At 36.1% G+C, this 15,055-nt stretch overlaps 1 protein-coding gene across 3 annotated transcripts in view; it reads right to left on the bottom strand.

Moving 5' to 3' along the window:
* EBAG9 (estrogen receptor binding site associated antigen 9) overlaps positions 1–14,362 on the bottom strand; it is a 32,305-nt gene extending 17,943 nt beyond the window's left edge. Inside the window, exons 1-5 of one of the 3 annotated variants that reach the window (XM_082434357.1) lie at positions 13,576–13,701; positions 12,915–12,995; positions 4,349–4,446; positions 1,296–1,374; positions 400–558 (exon numbers count right to left, since the gene is read on the bottom strand). In XM_082434357.1, the coding sequence (XP_082290483.1) occupies positions 400–558; positions 1,296–1,374; positions 4,349–4,431 (321 nt within the window). In that variant the 5' untranslated portion in view covers positions 4,432–4,446; positions 12,915–12,995; positions 13,576–13,701. Of the gene's footprint in view, positions 1–399; positions 559–1,295; positions 1,375–4,348; positions 4,447–12,914; positions 12,996–13,575; positions 13,863–14,123 lie in introns of those variants that run through there. The other 2 variants (XM_082434358.1, XM_082434359.1) reach the window with 2 other exon arrangements.
* Positions 14,363–15,055: the final 693 nt, after the last annotated feature.

Genomic DNA, 15,055 nt, shown 5'->3' with positions numbered 1-15,055 from the left:
ACACTACGTTCTCAGAGTCTTGCATCAGTTTGATAATGGTTATAAACAATGGAAACTACTTAACAGTTTGTAGACATCACTGAACTGTGAACTAATCTTTTAAGGTTAGAACTGTATCTTATCCAGCTTAGTCTCCATAGCAGAGACTGGAGTCTAGAATCTGACATACAGTAGGATTTCTATAAATGCTTAGACACAATTTTAAAAGACCTGGGGGTACAATTTACTAGATCTATGTCCAGGTCACTTGAATATATAAGCTTCTTTAACATGACAGAAAACATAATTGCTAATTAGAAATAGGCTTTCTAACAAATACTAATTATACTAATTTTAATTATAGGAATCTGAAGAGCGGTTTAATAGTTTAATCTCAAAAAGCACAAATTTTTAACATACTTTCTGGGTTTTCCTTATAGTTGGCGTCATGTCCTTAAAATAGTCAGGTTCCAGTTGTTCTAAAGCATTTTGCTGTGTTGCCACATTCCCATTCCCTCCTTCAATCTTTACACTTGTGGGTGCATCTTCATCCCAGGAAGTCCACTCTTCAACATCTGTCTAAATTTAAATGATCAACATTGTCAGCCACAAAATTCATCATTTATTAGAAAAATGAGCTTTCTAAAACACTGGTTATTCAAACTTTTTGAACAATGGGAAAATACAAATTTTATACCACATACCAAAACTAGATGAAAAGTTTAAAAGAAATATTCTATGAGTTAGACATTCTGTTCTACCCATTAAAAAAAAACAACAAAACAAAAGAAAATTTTTTTGCTTTAAAAATTGAACTGACATTAAAATTACAGCCCACAGAAGAAGACTTGGAACTTGCAATCTAACCTTAACCAGGTTTATTGCCTGATAAAATAATAACATTCTTTATAGTATTTAAATAAGATAGAGTCCCAAACATAATATTCAACATATCCATGAAGTAACCTGCAAATGAACAATGAAGAAATCTCAACTTGAATGGAAAAAGTCAATCAACAGACACAAACCCCAAGATGATATAAATGTTGGAATTATCTAAGACTTTAAAATAGTTATTATAAAAATGCTCTAATAAGCAATAGCAAACACTCTTAAGACCAATAAAAAAGAAAACCTCAGCAAAGAAACAGAAAATAAAGAACAAAATAAAAATTTTAGAATAAAAAAATTTAATAACAACAATAAAAATCCTGACCCTGACTACCAAATTAATTTCATGACATACTAATGATCGGCAATCCAGTTTGAAAAATATGGTTCTGGAACACTTATTCAACATTCAAAAAAAAAATTACCTGCTTAGGAACTGATGAATAATCAACTGTAGTTGGCAAAGTTATTTGGTCTCCACTTAATTTCCGTCCTCTGCCAGATCTAAAACAAAAATGAAATAGTTTATTTCAAGAAACTACCAAAACAAGCATGGGTAAAAAGCACTACGGACAGTAACTTAAGGCTTATAAGAGAAGGTCTTTTTCAATTTTTGAATTATTTATTTTAATAATTAACAATTGTTTGTTAAGATATGAAAAGAAAAGGCATATATCAAATATCTTTTAAATATTTTGAAAATACTGGACAGGATAACACAATGGCTTTTTGGCTTAGGATTCAGAATTATAGTCAAACTCAGGAGGACTATAAAGCCAAAAACAAAAACACAAACTGATTTCAAACCATGCTCCTAAGAGTACTGTGAATTCTGTAAGTGAAGCTCTCGGATACCTATGCTGTTTTAACCAGGGTGGCCTGGCTTTTGTTTTACATAGTTGGTTTCTCATTAAGATTACTATTAAACTATTAAGAAGTTTGAAAATCACTGGGTTGAACTATAAACTGTACCCAACAAGTTTTAAGGATTAGTGGGTAAAGTACTATATTAAAGTAGGTAAGTATTGTCACAGAGTTGTTAAGAGCATGGGCTATGGAATCTGTGTAAACCATGGTTTTCAATGTCACTTCTATTAATTATGAATCTAGTTAGAATTACCTATCTCTCAGCCTGAGTATCCTCATCTGTAAAAGGCAGGTATTCAAACCTACATTTGCAAGGTTGTTGTGAGGATTTAACTGACATTTAAAGTAGCTAGACACTAGACTGTGCCTGCTTTTTAATAAGACATTAAAAAATGGTAGCTATTATAAATGGTTAGTCACTTGCTTCATTTCAAATAATCTATGAAGCATCGGCTTAGAACTAGTTGGTAAAGTCAGCTAAGTTTAGAAATCGTACTTTGTTTAAAGGATGAATAAAAAATACAGTCTACTACTAAATTTATGATGTAAACCTGGTATTTTAGACCACATGATCTAGGTTCTTTCCGACAAGAAAAGCTTATTCTAACAAAGGGTCAGTTTTCTTTAAAACTGAACATACAATCAATCCTAAATATATTTATGTTGACAAAAGAAGTTCATAGTGACAACAGAAATGTCCTTAATATTTTTAAATCAAATGCAGTATCTTATACTAAAATCTATATTCAACAAAAGTTTTAGAAAATAACAGATGCAAAGAGAAAAACACCTATAATTTATCACCACTGTTAACACAACTACTTCTTTTTAACCTCCAGCCTCCTGGCATTAATACCCATACTCATCCTGCTTTAACCTAGTTTTTTTCTGGCTATGCTACTTCTAACAATAAATTCAATGCCACTTAATCTTCAGAGTTTTAGTAGTCATAAAATGGCCATTTAGCTTGAGATTACATTTCTTAGCCTCCCTTGCAGCTAGGTGGCTAAGCTCTGGATAATAGGCTGTGAACAGAATTGTGTGTAACTTCTAAATCATATCCACTAAAAAAAAGAGCTGATTGCCCTCCATTTCCTCTTTTATTCTATCCTACTCTTACTGTGTGGGTACTTTTTTCACAGTACTCCTAGGCCAAAAGAAATACCTAACAATTCCACTGATTAAGTAGTTGGGCCTGAACAATTCAATACTTATGTATGTCCTATCTGCTTAGTAGCCATTAGAAAAAAATACATATGAATTTAAAGAAAAAATAATATGTTGATTTCACTCTTTAATAACCACAATTACTTATTAATGGAATGTGTGTGCCTGTTGGATACTGCACAGCTTCTCAAGCCTTGGACTCACCCTATTTTCTGTTCCATATTAATTTTGGTTTAGTACTTGCTTTTAATTACAACCTAGCTTTGCAAAGATAGGTCACCCAAAATACAAGTAAACAAAAACTTATCTCAAATATTCAAGAACATCATCAAAACATACTGCAGGATCTAATGTTGCAAATGTGAACTACCCTGAGCCAACAGTTTGTTTAGCGTTTAATAGACACTATCACATTTATTGTGTTTTGTTGGAAAATTTAAAGTATCCTACAGTACCCCGTGAGTGTAATGCAAGCCCTGAAGTACCTTGGCATATGGTTTAGGAACTACAGCTCTAGGGTCTGGTAGTATGATAAAATAGAAAGAATCTGAGTCTCTGAATGACTTACTGAAGCAGAAGGACTTATCTACCCTGGACTACCTGTACATTCTGGAATATTATTTAAGAGACAAAAAAAAAAAAATCTATTCTGTTTGGGGTTTCTCTGTTAAAGTTTTTTTTTTTTTTTAACATAAAAATAACACTCATAATGTAGTATGTAAAGAAATACCTATGGGGGCTTCCCTGGTGGCACAGTGGTTAAGAATCTGCCTGCCAATGCAGGGGACAGGGGTGTGAGCCCTGGTTCCGGAGGATCCCACATGCCGCAGAGCAACTAAGCCCGTGCGCCACAACTACTGAGCCTACACTCTAGAGCCTGCAAGCCATAACTACTGAAGCCCGCGCGCCTAGAGCCCTTGCTCTGCAACGGGAGAGGCCACCACAATGAGAGGCCCGCACACCACAAAGAAGGGTGGTCCCCGCTCGCCACAACTGGAGAAAGCCCGCACACAGCAACAAAGACCCAATGCAGTCAAAAATAAATAAAAAGAAAAAAAAGAAAAAAAAAAGAAATACCTATGCCTAATTCCACCTAACCATCTTAAAACATCCTGATAATAAAACAATTATGTACATAAAAACTTTCTGATGATTACAACAATGAAAGTTAGTTTGTTTATCTCTGAAATTCTATAGTACTAAGAATGTTATTTTAATGGAAGATGTAAGAATTTGAAAGAAAAGAACTGAACCTCTACTTTCTAGATCTGAAAAAATATATAAAAATCTGAAAAAAATATAAAAAATACTAGAGATTAATAAATGAATATTGTAATCAAGATATTTAGCTTAAATATAATATGTCCTGCCTTTTTGTAGTTATGACTGTATCTAAAATCAGCAAGAAGATAACCAGGTCAATTTGAACATAAAATTTCTTTACCTGCATATTAATCTCTTTAGGAATGAGAATACTGTTGCTAGGCAGGTACAAACTTTAAATAACCGAAACTGTGTGATAGCCATGGTGGGAATCAAAACCTGTGGAAAAAAGCACAAAAATAAATGCATTAAGGTGATTTCATAAGCTATACTAGTGTTCTGAAGTCAACCTGAAAAGTCCTACTATGAACTGTAAAAATCAGACATATTTTTTACTTTCCTTTAGAAAGTACAAATATAACACAGTAAATTTAAAAATTAAAATGTAAATCATATTGACAAGAAAGTTTTGAATAGTTGGGAGGAAAAAAAACCTTTTCAAACTATTCTCAGAATGGTCTTTTAAATTGTACTTAAATTATCTATTTACAATTTATTTATAATTTGTTTTCTATTAAAAAATGAAAAAATCAAAAAAGTATAAAACAGTATATACTGAGTCTTCTGTACCTTTTGAAATTTGAATCATATGAACATATTAATACTATTCAAAATATTTAAAACTTTTAACTTCTAGACAGATACATTTTATCATACCCATTTTGTAGATGAGGAAATTAAGAGAGGTCAAATAACTTATGGGCACATAGCTAATAAACTGGAAGTGAACTATAGAGATCATCTAGTCCAGTAGTTCACACATACTTAAAGAAATGATAACTGGGCCCACCCCTAGTAAATCAATTAAATCATATTCTCTGAGGGGTAAAGTCCAGTTATAGCTAATAAGCCAACAGAGAAGACAGAAAATACTCAATAGAAAAAGTAGCAGAAAACAAGGTAAAGGGGAACAAATATTAGAGAGGACAACAAATAGCAAGAGGACAGAATTAAACCCAACTGGAGCAATAATCTCATTAAATGCAAATTTAAAGCCAGAGATTGTTAGATAGGATAAAAAAAGGAATTATATCATTACATGCTGCCTACAAAAAATGTACTTTAAGTATAAAAACACAAATAGGTTAAAAGCAAAAGGATGAGGGAAAAATATACCATTCTAACACTAATCGAAAGAAAGTTAAATTGACTATTTCAATGTCAGAGAGCAGATTTTTAGGGAAAATAATATTAGCAGGCATAAAAATGTTCATTTCATAATGATAAAGGGGTCAGTTAATCAAAAGTACTTAAGAACCCAAAACACATGTCCCTAATAACAAATTATGCCAATATCATAAAAGAGAGGTGACATTACTAGAGAGTCTGTAAATATGAAGAGGATATTGAGAAAGTATTATAACTTTATGCCTATATTTGACAAGATGAAATGGACAAGTTCCTTGAAAGAAACAAGTTATGAAAGCACAGCAAGAAAAAATAGATAACCTGAAAATCTCTGTATTTATTAAAGAAACTGAATTTGTAGTTAAAAATCCCCCAAGCCCAGATGGCTTCATGAGTGAATTCTATCAAATACTTAAGAAGTAATACCAATTCTACACACACTGCCAGAAAACTGAAGGAGACGGATTTTTTATCAACTCACTCTATGAGGCTACCATTACACTGATACTAATCTAAACTAAAGACATTATCAGAAAAGAAAACTAGAGACCAAGTATCTTATGAACAGACACAAAACTCCTTAAAAACAACCAACTAGAAATAGAAGGGAACTTTCTCAACCTGACCAAGGACATCTGTGAAAAACCCATAGTAACATGAGACTTAATGGTGAAAAACTGGACACTTCCCACCTAAGATTATGAACAACATAAGCACATCTGCTTTTGTCACTTCTGCTCAAAACCGTAGCAGAGGTTCTGGCCAGTGCAATCAAGGAAGAAAAGGAAATAAAAGGCATTCAGATTGGAAAGGAAGAAGTAAAACTGTATCTATAGTCTATGTAGAAAATTCAATGGAATCTATAATCAACTGTATTTTTATATGTTAGCAACAAATGATCACAAACTAAAATTTTTAAAAATTATAAGAGTACAGAAAATATAAAGTACTTAGGGACAAATCTAATGAAAGACTTATGTATTGGAAACTATAAAATATTGCTGAGAGAAATTAAAAGACCCTTATTAACTTAAAGATCTTTCATGGCTCAAAGACTTGATACTGTTAAGATATCAAATCTCCCTAAATTGAACTACAGATTCAGTGAAATCCCAATCAAAATCTCAGCAAGCTTTCTTCTCTAAAATTTGATAAGCTAATTCTTAAATTCATATAGAAACGTAAAGGACCTATAATGGTCAAAACAATGTTGAAAACAATCAAAGCAGAAGGGCTAATACTACCTGATTTCAAGATTCATTATAAAGCTACAGTAATCAAAATGATGTAGTACTGGAGTCAAGACTGATAAATAGATCAATGGAACAGAATGGATGGTACAGAAATAGACCCACAAAATGTGAACAACTGAAATTTATGAACATGTGAAGGCCATTCAGTGGAGAAGGGACAGTCTTTCTGACTAATAGTGCTGGAAAAACTGGATACCCATATGCCAAAAAAAAGCCACCAAAACCCAAAAAACTGCAATCCATATTTCACACCATTTACAAAAAGTACTCAAAATGGACCACAAACGTAAATATAAAACCTAAAACTAGGACTTCCCTGGTGGCGCAGTGGTTAAGAATCTGCCTGCCAGTGAAGGGGACGTGGGTTCGAGCCCTGGTCCGGGAAGCTCCCACATGCTGCAGAGCAACTTAAGCCCATGCACCACAACTACTGAGACTGTGCTCTAGAGCCCACAAGCCACAACTACAGAGCCCGTATGCCACAACTACTGAAGCCCACGCATCTAGAGCTTGTGCTCTGCAACAAGAGAAGCCACCACAATGAGAAGCTTGAGCACCGCAAGGAAGAGTAGCCCTCGCTTGCTGCACTTAGAGAAAGCCACAGCAGCAATGAAGACCCAACACAGACAAAAAAAACAAAAACAAAAACAAAAACTAAAACTACAAAACTTCTAGAAAAATAAAATTGGACAAAATCTTTGTGACCTGGGTTAGGCAAAGATTTTTTTAGATATGACACCAAAAGCACAATCCATAAAAAGAAATGGATAAACAGGGCTTCATCAAAATTTAAAACTTCTACAATTCAAAAACACTGTTAAGGGAATAAATAGACAAGCCACAGACTGGAAGAAAATCTTTGCAAAGCATATATCTGATAAAGAACCTGTATCTGGAATACATAAGAACCTCTCAAAACTCAGTAAGAAAACAACTTAATTTTTAAAAAATGGGCAAAAGGTGTGAATAGACACTTCACCAAAGAAGATATACAATGGTAAATAAGTGCATTGAAATAATGGTCAACATCATTAATCATCAGAGAAATGTAAATTAAAACAACACTTAGTGCTCGCTTTGGCAGCACATATACTAAAATTGGAACGATACAGAGAAGATTAGCATGGTCCCTGCACAAGGATGACACGCAAGTTCGTGAAGCATTCCATTTTTTTTCACTTTGTTATACAGCAGAAACTAACACAACACTGTAAAACAATTATACTCCAATAAAGATGTTAAAAAAACAAAAACACTTAAAAACCATTACACACACGTTAAATGGCTCAAATTAAAACTACCAAGTACTGCCACAGACGAGAAGCAACCGTAACTCTCATACACTGGTAGTGGGAAGGTAAAATGATACAGCCATTTTGGAAAACAGTTGGCAGTTTCTTACAAAGTTAAACCAACATGTAGCATACGACCCAACCATTCTACTCTTAGGAATTTACCCAAGATAAATGAAACCATACACCCATTCAAAAACGTGTTATTTTTGAATAGCAGCTTTATTTTTAATAGCTCCAAACTGGAAACAACCCAAATGTACATCAACAGGTGAATGGATAAACAAATTGTGGTATAAACATATAATAGAACACTACTCAACAATAAAAAAGAATGAACTACTATTGCAAGCAATAGCATGGATATATCTCAAAATAATTATGCTGAATGAAAGAAGCCAGACAAAAAAAGAATATATACTATATGATCCCATTTATTAAAAAAAAAACAACTCTAGAAAATACAAACAAATCTCTAGTGACAGAAAATAGATCAGTGGTGCCTTGAGATGGGGCAGGAAGGGGTGGGAGGGATGGAGTACAAAGGAGCATGAGTAAACACTTTTGGAGGTACTGGATATACTTACTATTTTGATTGTGGTTACGGTTTCACAGGAGTGTATATATTAATCAAAACTGATAAAATTTTACATTTAAAAAATGTGCAGGTCATTTTGTGTCAACTGTAGCTCAAAAATCTAGTAAAAACGATCTAATAAGACATTAAAAAAAAGTATTACGTCACGAGTTTTCAGATTCTGATTAGAATCTTAAAAGAAGTCATTTATACCATTATTTTATATTGATTATCTGTAACTATGGAGAGCCAATTTTCAGTAGGAAACTAAGTCAGTTAGTGACAAGAAACATATTACAGAATTTCTCTAGGAATGGAACTCTGATTTCACAGCAGCATTTCAACATACCATAATAGCTAACTCTTACTCTAATACAAGCTTTCTTAGTGCTTTACATGTAAGAACTCGTTTAATGCTCAGAACAACCCTATGAAGGACTGGAGGTAAGTACTATTTTATTCCTATTTTAGATAGGGAAACCAAGGCACAGAGTGGTTAAGTAAGCTGCCCGAAGACACAGAGCCGTTAAGTTACAAAAGTGGAATCTGAACCCAGGTCGTCTAATGATTGAGTCCTAAAAGATCACACTCATACTGCCTCCCTATGATTAAATCAAAAGATATGATTTATATAAAAGAAATGCTAAGGAACTGGGAACTAGTTAAAGCCGTGGCAACCACAGGATAAAAAAAATTCTCAAAAATGGCAAAACAGGTATTATTTTGCTAGCCTTTTAAACATGGTCATTATTTCCAAATATTTCTTTACACATTTTAGTCACCTATACCATATATGTACTACATATATTATCCTAACAATCACTAATTTAAATATTTCTTAAAATGAGTTTTGGCATAAGTTAGAGTTAAATATATTAAGTAACCATAAGTTTCCTCATTCAGAGACTCAAAATAAATACACAAGAGGTAAAAGGAAACTAAAATTTGTTAATTCATGAGAGATGGTTATTTTTCCAGTATAGAGGTAGAGTAGATCACGTGTTAAATCAAGTCACAAGAAATTACAGGTATGTACACGTACACACACACACACACACACACACACACAGAGGAATGATGTTTCTGACAATGGAATTTTTATGTTTTAGCTTTTCCTTGCCTTTCATCTGTCAAAGGAGGAAAATTACTGAGTCAGCATTTAGAATCATGATTCTTATGTTGGGGTAATTTGAATATATCAATGTATCATCCAACTTCTTAGCTTTCTCAACCAGCAAACTTAAGATACACTGAAGTTAACTTTTCTGTTCAAGGTGAGGCACAAACTAATAACAAAGTCGCAACTAAAACTTATCCTACTCCTAGTCCATCAGTAAAAAGTTTCCAAGCAATCATTACAGTCGGTTAACACCAATATTAGGAGTAGAGTGATTCCATAAAACAAAAAAAAAACATAATTTAATATTTTTTTCCAAAATAAAAAAACAGTAATAAACAGTAAACAGTATATTTGGACTTCAGTTCTCTACATATTTACTTAAAAGGGAATAAAATGTAACTTAAGTAATAATGATCATGGAGCCAAATGAAAAGGATAGCTGTATGTTCCATCTACGCAAAACTGAGATGCTTTTATTTTAAAATTATCTTATATGGGTATAAGCAATGAAATTTAAAATATAAATATTTAAATCTCCCTGGATAAATATACCATCACTGTACTAATATGCTATTTTAAAAAGTATTTCATGTGGATTAAAGGAGAGAGCACTGCTTTGTTTTCAATTACTAGATATGAGCAATAACCTCCTAAAGTCTTGAAAAGAGCATGTAATAATTTTCTCAACTAGTAAGATATTACACTGACTGGTTAAAAATTACATAATAAAAGATGGTGTTCACCTCTGATTGGGGGGATGGTACAGAAGCATGAGGGAACTAAGGTCTATATCTCAATTTGAGTGGTGGCAACACCAGTTTATTTTACTGTATACACTGCTTGTGTACTATACCTTAATATGAAAGTTCAAAACAAAGCAAAACAAAAATAATAAAAGTGAAACAAAATCAGAAAGCAAGGAAAATGCAGTTAACTCTTGCAGTACCTGATCCTAAACTGCTCTGTTGAGCCACTATTGCCAATCCCTTCTAAAGAAAGGCAAAACACTTTCTACTTCTAGGGTTAGAAGGGTGTAAAGGGCAAGTAGACTCTTTTCAGTAAGAAGAGTTCCAAAATGCTCCCTTAGCAATGCTCATGCATTTTGCACATGTGCAGGTTGTATCGCCATATGCGCTGAATGATTTTCTTAATGCCTATGCCTGGAGTTGGCCTACTGAGAGGATGAAAAGAATGTGACTCTAAAAGAAACTGAATGAAGAAAATATTAAGAATTTCACTGTTCAAGTAACTAAAATACTTCTGTCAAAAACATCCCCAAACAGTAATTTAACAGGATTCAAAAAATGCAACACCTTTGACTCCTTTCTCTTATCCCCTTACATGCAAACTGCCAAAAAGACCTAATTCCATTTCCTAATACTACCCGTATTCTTCCCTATTTCCACTGCAATCTCCCTAGCATAAGCCTTTATTACTTCTTGCTGAACTAATGCAAAGTCTTTTTAATTGCAGTATTTCTCTTACTGCACCTGTATTTTCTATTTTGTACCATAGTTATTTCTATATACTGTATTCATCCTGTACAATCCTTCCCATGAGGATCTTATTCATCTGTTACCTCCAGTTACTATTTGCAAAATAAGACGTGAAAGAAAGGTTTGATTGCTTCATTATGAGCAGAATGATCTGAACAATTAAGATGACGAATAAAAGCTTCATTTTAAAGCAAATTTGTCAAGAATAAAACTCTCAACCAAAAGAAAGCAAACTTCCCTAAATGAAGATTTAGCCTAAATTTTCAGAAAAATTATAAACAAAAAAAGAGAGCTAGAAAAGAGACCGTAGAGCATGTGGCACTAGGGAGAAAAGGGGAAAGAGTTGAGGAGATACTCTATCAGGATGTTTTGAAGGGAGAAGACATTTAATATTTAAGGACTGGGGAAAAGAGTAGGTCTCAGGATTTACATGAATGAAGAGTTGAGAATAAGTTTCATATAAAGGCTTGGTAACAATGGTCATCGCCCTGCCACAAATACTGCTATGTGTCATTGTTCAATAAGTATTTGTCAACTTGAATGACTTTAATGGTAGCTAAAAATAAAATTTAAAGTTTTGTTCCAACAGCAAATCAGAAAGTGGGACTATTATTGACACCAGAATAGAATTCTCTCCCTAGCAATTAAGAGTATCCTCATTCTGTGGAAAAGTTGCTTTTGTGATTAGTAAAAGAGAAAAACTAATATTCACTGACTAGCTACTATGTGCCAAGCACTACTTAAGTATTATCTCACCATAAAACCATCTTATGAGATAGATATTATTGTTCTCTTTTCATAGAATTGAAGCAGAGAGTAAGCTCATGTTTCCATGTTCCCACATGCAATGATCTAGATTCAAATCTAGGTCTATTTAATTCAAAAGCCAAGAATACCTCACTAATAATAAACATTCTTAGTAATTCAGTGATGGTATTATAATTTCCGAGATAAATTTTCCAACCAATTGCACCTGAAATGGGGGAAAATGCAATCATGTTAACCATCAAGCAACACTTTTGATTTTATCAATTACACTGGTTTGAAGGCAGGAATCAGTTCTTTGGGACCCATATTTACTTAATGTTCCAATCCATTTCAGTGTGTGTGTGTGTGTGTGCGTGTATCACACACACGTATATTTAGCACCTACTATGTAACAGATACTACCCCAGGTGATGGGAAACACTACTGACCCCAGTACACAGAAACCCTGTGTACGCTGCTCAACTGTCACAAGCTAGTGACAATGCAACGTGCAACGGACTAGGGAGGCAGGGCCCCATCAGTCTTGCTCAGTTGGTATTTCTAGGTCTTAGCCAACGCTAAGCACATTGTAGGTACTCAAATATTTGTTGAACGAAGGGAAATTATCATTCCTTGAGCACTCAATATAGTTCTAGACAATATACCTTCTATGGCCTCACTGGAATCCTAAAGACAAACAAAGGAGGTGAGTTTCACTATTCCCATTTAACAGATGAGGCTCAACTGCTAGTGAAGTTCACATTCACTCACCCAGAAGTTAAAGAGACTGACCCCAAAGCCCAGGCTCTTCCCACACCACATCCCATTTAAGAAACCTCTTCTTAAATTTTACACTCATTGCCTCAGTTGATTTTTGAAACGCTCTCTAGATCACCAGTCTGCGAAGTACACATCTTAAGCTACTTGCATTTTTACTCTGTCGAAATACTTTCTAGAACTGAGAAATGCTAATATAATCTAACTTTAAAATTAAAGTTTCCTTAAAAATTACTACAAAAATACAAAAACTTGAGATGTAGCCGAAATAAGGTTCAGAACCATAAAGCAACCTACCCTCAGCGCTTTTGGACAAATGACATCTCTAGGAAATCAACAGGAATGACAGCTTGGCTGTGTCAAGTGAAAAAGATTCACCTACAATTTTAAAAAAGAATGCTGCATTAGAAACTGAAAGATTAAATGTATCCTTCCTCCCTGTAATTCCATGTAAACTGCTGGCGAGATCTTTTCAGTAGAGTCACTATATCACAAATTGTTAAATAAGCCAAGCCAAAATCTATGTTGGTACACACTAAACAAGTCACTAATTGCTGTATTTCTAAAACTATATTTTTGAATTTTTTTAATACCAAAATTTGAAACACCATATAATCTAGTACAGTACAGATTATCCTCAAATTAAGTCTGTATATCTCTGAAGTAGGTTAAGGTATATCACAAGGCTCCAAAAATAAAACCACCTGACCTCACTTAAATTTGAAAAACCAAAGTTCGGTAGCGGTAAGAGAAGGGGAACTAGAAGTAGAACGTGAGAGTGGGGGAACACTGGACCATCTAAGGCAACTCAAAGTCAGGCCCTCAAATACCACTGAGGCTCTTACAAAGGCAAAGTAAAGTCTCCTGAAAGGCTCAAAAGGAACGAGTTTCATAACTAAAATGTTTTAACTTCAGTTAATTTCAATTTCACTTGAAATTGATAAAAAAAAAATCATACCCACTGTACAGATGCGAAAAACAACAGGAGCGTTTTCAGGTTGCACAATCCGACGCCATATGTACGGCGTTTGGTGAAAACGCTCTCAATTGCTCCAAGTGGGTGCCGAGTGCACTGGGATTTGGATTTTAGAAAAATCTGCTTGGGAAGGAGCAAGGCCTGTAGAGGAAGGGCAGGAAGAACGAGCAAATTTCCCTGTGGGGGGCGGATCTGGGGACTCGGGAATTCCGGTTGGAGCCCCGCAGCACGGTCTCCCACGCGTGAGCCCGCATGGTGAGGGCTGCATGCCCGGGGCCCGCTCCGGGTCGCGGTTCCCTCACCCCAGAGGTCACCCTGACCCGGAAACAGTACCGTAGAGTGGCAGTCGGCCTCGGTGGGGGGAAACCGGGTGGAGGGGCGAAAAGGAAGGTGGGAGGGCGGGAAGTGCGGGGCAGAGACGAGGGCTAACTGGGGAAGGGCAGAGGACACCCCCCCCGCCAAGACCCGGGTCCGGATCGGGATGGGGGTGGGGGAGGGAAGCCCCTCGAGGGCGCGCGAACCGCACACACTCACCTGCCCCTCCCCCTCCCCACCCGGCGGAGGCTCCGAGCTACCGCGGGCTGCGCGCGCATACACAAGGCGCGCGCACGCGCGCTGCCGGTCGCTTCCTCGAGCTTGAGCTCCGCCGGTTCAGTCCCAGCCCCGCTCATTCAAAGCCGGGCGCGCGCTCCGTCTCAGCCGCCGCTGCCGCCGCGCAGCTGCCATATTCGCCCCCTCGTCGGGAAACCCTCCCCCAGTCCCACCTCCTGCCTCTCCTTAGCCCTCGAAGGCGGCTCTCAGTAGTCCCAAACTCTTGTTTCCGCACCCCGCCCCAAGTCCTGTCTGGCCCAATAGGCGAGAGGCTGCGGGTCCGGCGTCGGGGCTGAGAGCCAATGAGCGTTGGGGGGCGGGGTGAGCGGCGGAGGCCGGCGTGGCAGCTACCGGGGCTTGGTCAGGAGTAGGATTTTTGTGAACGTTGCTGGCTATACAGGCTGATATTTTTCGGAGTGCCTGGGCTCGTCCCGTGTTGCTCTAGTTTCTACACACAGTGCCTCCGCTCCAACCATGCCCCCTTTCCTTAAACCCACAGAATCCCCATACCAGATGAGACCAAGAGAAATACGTGTTTAGATTGCAAAAAATGAGGGAGTCGTAGCTGTCTCAAGATGATGGATCTGGCCAGATCTCAATCATTCCACAACTATAGGGGTGCGAAGCGCTGAGTTTAATTCAGAATTTAGGCTCCTGCTCGTAATTTTTGATTGAATTTCCTATAACTGGAAGTTAAAAAGTGGCACTTCACCATGTCCCTGCATTTGTTCCTGGCTTGCTTACCGAGCTAGCCACTCTTCCAAATTAAGGTGTTCTTTTTCTATGGTTCTCTCTTTGAAGCCTGATTGTTTTTTGTTTCTTTTCATCCTGTATGCCATTAAAAGGCTAGGACCCTTTGCTATTGTGGGTA

The sequence above is a fragment of the Balaenoptera physalus genome, assembly GCF_965194825.1.
Source record: "Balaenoptera physalus genome assembly, chromosome: 17".
NCBI classification, from domain to species: Eukaryota; Metazoa; Chordata; class Mammalia; order Artiodactyla; family Balaenopteridae; genus Balaenoptera; species Balaenoptera physalus.
Note: the sequence above shows the minus strand (reverse complement) of the source record. Positions and strands in the feature narration are given on the sequence as shown.